Below are 3632 nucleotides of genomic sequence, written 5' to 3' on the forward strand. Positions count from 1 at the left end.
GGCCACAATTGCTTATTCATCGGACCAAGAAATTTCCACCACTCCTGGAATATGACGGTTTAGTGCTAGATACGTACTACTTCGTATGTAACATGGAAGATGTGCATATCTATTATTATGCACATGTTTTTCAAACCTCATTTCCCCTTTTGCACTAGTATCCCCAAAAGTTGTCGTGTTAACGATTGAAATATAGATGAAAGATATTGATGAGGAAACTTGTTAATTTATAAACGTTTCATTGTATCATTTTAGCACGAGTATGTTAAATCGCATAGGCCTTATTTGAAAATTGAAATTTGGCTATAGGCTGATTTAATCTGCTGTTTGTATTGAGTTTTTTTCTGTTAGCTTTCACTTTTTATGATGAGCCCGAGCTCAGCTCCTGTAGTTCATCTTGCCTGAGGATCCGAGCTTGGTTTGAGCTTTAAACCCCTTAAAATGTCTCGGCTTAAGGCTCGACTTAAAATCGGCTCAGGGACTTGATTAATAAATTTTCAATCTACTCTCATAATTACTTATTTTTATGAATTTTTTAATTGATTACGAAAAATCCTCAAATATAGCCCCATAAGTGAAAATGACATCTAAGACCTAGTTGTCAATAATTTTTTTTTATTATAGGCTACATTGCCTACAAATTATTTTATAAAAAGAATATATTAATAAAAATAATATTCGAGCTTCGAGTCGAGCCAAATATAGCTCAAAATTGGCTAATATCTCAAGCCAAACCCAAACTCGAAACAAGCTTGCTCGAGCAGAGCTTTGACCAATCCAAACAGCATCGAGCAATTTGCTAGTAGGCACGCCTCACCAATACACCTAATCATTCTCAAACCAACTAAAATAATTGACATTCATTATTCGAGCAACTCCAATTAACTTGCCATGCCTCATAAGCTTTTAAGCTAATTATCATTTTAGCTACTTTTTGCTCTAATGGCTAGCTATAAGCCTAGTTAGTACTCTTAGTAGTAGTAGTAGTTGGATAGAAAATACATGGAAAGAGCTTAATTAGTGCAATAAACATTTTATTTTGGCAAGTTGAATTCCCAAGCAAATTAGCTTTGCCAAGCCAATTTGCTTAGCCAAGCTAATTGAGTTTTCTAGCTCCAATGGTCAAGCTAGTAGTTAGGCAATTAATGAAATTGCAAGCTAGTCCCCACATACAACCATTAGAAACTTTGGAGTTGCTCTTCTATATACATACTTGTACATGTATAGTTAAATAAAATGTATTCATTTTTCAAAGTGGGTATGGGTTAAGTTGGGCTTTTGGCAAAAAAAATGAGTCCATTTGGGCCTAGAAGGAGGAAATGAGCCCAATTTTAAGCCATAAATTGTATGCCCAAATAAGTCAAAATTGAGCCCTTTTTTATTTTTTTTAGGGAAAGTCAAAATTGAGCTTGGAGCTTGGTCAAAGCGGGCTCTTTTGCCCTTATGGCTTAAAGACATGATGCCCAAGGGCCAAATTTTGATTTTGGGACGGACTAAGGCTTAAAATAAGAGTCGTAGTGTTTGAGTGGATTTATTACTTCGTAGATGTTTTATTTTCAAAGATAGCAAGGAACATAGTGCAATACAAGATTAGTACTCAACTAATCTGAATAACATAAGCCAATGATTCAAGATCAAAGTTCTATCAAAAGTTAAATTTTACAAATGCATAAATTAAGTAGTTCCATTGTCACGACTCATGAGTACAATCTTTAACTTGACTATAGCCAAAACAATTTGAGTACTTTCATATATATATATAAATTAAGTAGTTCCAACCCTTACTTTTTATTTTTATTTTTTTTCCCTTTTTTTTTTAAATCGCTTAAAGAATTTAAATAATGAACACTTGTCATAGGAAAATAATATCCTTTTAATTGCAATTACTTAACCCAATAAACTACTCATACTAATAACCACTTTAGAGTAATTAAGAAAGATTACATTTGCAAACCCTTATCACAAGGGACAATATTTTAAAACAGAAATATACTAACACACTAAAATAAACAATATATAAATATACAAATCTACCTAATTTTCCTTTTTTTGGTAGAAAAAATAACCTAATTTAACCAACCAATCAAAAAAAAAAAAATTCTTTCCTTTACTCAAACCAAGCCAGCAGAATCAGGCAAACCTTGCCAATGATCATGCCTATCAAAATCCCTTCTTGCAGCCAAAACACGATTAATCTCTCTTTCTTTCATAATCTTAGCTTGTTTTTGACTAACAATTGTTCGACAAATAGGGCAAATACAATGACTTGAAAGCCACTTATCAATACAAATCCTATGAAACAAGTGCTTACAAATCTTGAGTTGTCTAAGCTCTTCTCCTTCTATGAAATCAGCTAAACATATTGGACAATCTACATCATCTTTCCCTAAAGTCGAGCTCGAGGCAATAACTAACTCTATGTTATTTTTATCCTTGTTACTTGTGTTTTCACCGTCTTCCTCCTCGGCCACTTTAGATGATGACCTTCTTGATGGATCAATAATGGTTTCGACACCGGTTCGTCTAGGCCGAAGACGGCGTATGAGGTCTAGAGGGTTTGGAGGGCAGCTTGTGAGGAAGAAGGTGTATAGTATAGTGGGTATGATGATCATTATTAGTAGCATAACTATGAAACTAATAGATGACATCATTTTTTTTTTTTTTTGAGATGTAGAATAAAGGTGGAATTTTTTTTTAGGAATAATAGTTTGAATGATTATAAGAGGAAGAAAGGGTAAAGAGGGTTTAATGGTTGTGGTTGTGGATGGTGGTGGGTGGTGTTTCTATAACTTGCCAATCAAATTTGTAAATTCAATAATTGAGGGGAATGCTATTTTGATGATGGCGTTACCATGTTAAGACAAAAGAGTGTAAGTAATGATAATGTTTTCTTTATGAGATTGTCATGTGGTACCATAATAATTATATTTTAAAAAGGAAAGACTTTTATAAGTGATACTAAATGCTACTATATATGCTATGAAAAACTTTTTTAATTGTTCTCTTAAAGCTTAGGCTTTAGTATTTGTCTACCTGTACAAAACATTGTAGATTTTTTTTTTTTTTAGGGGAAAAAACATTGTAGATTAAACTATTCATATATAATTAAATCTAAACTAATTAAGGCAATTTAATTAAACATAGTTAAAAAGAATATAAAATAATGAAAACCGCAGTATAAAAAAATAATACTCCGTATAATAAAGTAAAGTAATTATAAAACTAAAGAGTCAAAAGACATAAATTACCTTTGTTTCACAATTTTTTAAACTTTGAAGGGTGGTGTGGAGGTGGTTATGATGGTTGACATGGATGGAGCCATGTAGGGGGTGAGGTGAGAGAAGAGAGATTAGAAGAAAAAATTAAAAATAAATAAATAAAAAGGCTTGAGTCTACTTTCGATTAAAGTTTCGATCGAGTAAAAATCTAACTTGTTTTACAAGTTATAGGTAAAAAGGCTCATTTTGAGAATATTGGGTACAAATGTGAGATTATTTCTGAAATACGCGAAGGTGAGATTATTTTGAAAAGATGTGTCAAACGTGGGATTATTCTTTTTAATTTTTCCTTAAAAAAATTATAATAAAGCAAAGTGATAATAAAATTAAAATTCGAAAAGCATGAATTCTGAA

The 3632-nt window shown here is 32.0% G+C and overlaps 1 protein-coding gene across 1 annotated transcript; it reads right to left on the reverse strand.

Moving 5' to 3' along the window:
* Positions 1-1887: 1887 nt before the first annotated feature.
* On the reverse strand, positions 1888-2651 carry LOC145630847 (RING-H2 finger protein ATL2-like). Its single transcript, XM_081682992.1, has one exon. The coding sequence runs from the start codon at positions 2649-2651 to the stop codon at positions 2112-2114; it is 540 nt and encodes a 179-aa protein (XP_081539118.1). The 3' UTR covers positions 1888-2111.
* Positions 2652-3632: the final 981 nt, after the last annotated feature.

Source organism: Chenopodium album, chromosome 5 (assembly GCF_948465745.1).
Source record: "Chenopodium album chromosome 5, dcCheAlbu1.1, whole genome shotgun sequence".
In the NCBI taxonomy this organism is placed as follows: Eukaryota; Viridiplantae; Streptophyta; class Magnoliopsida; order Caryophyllales; family Amaranthaceae; genus Chenopodium; species Chenopodium album.

Coding starts and splice junctions, on each gene's coding strand:
- LOC145630847 (XM_081682992.1), bottom strand. CDS start 2,651: ATGATGTCATCTATTAGTTTCATAGTTATGCTACTAATAATGATCATC.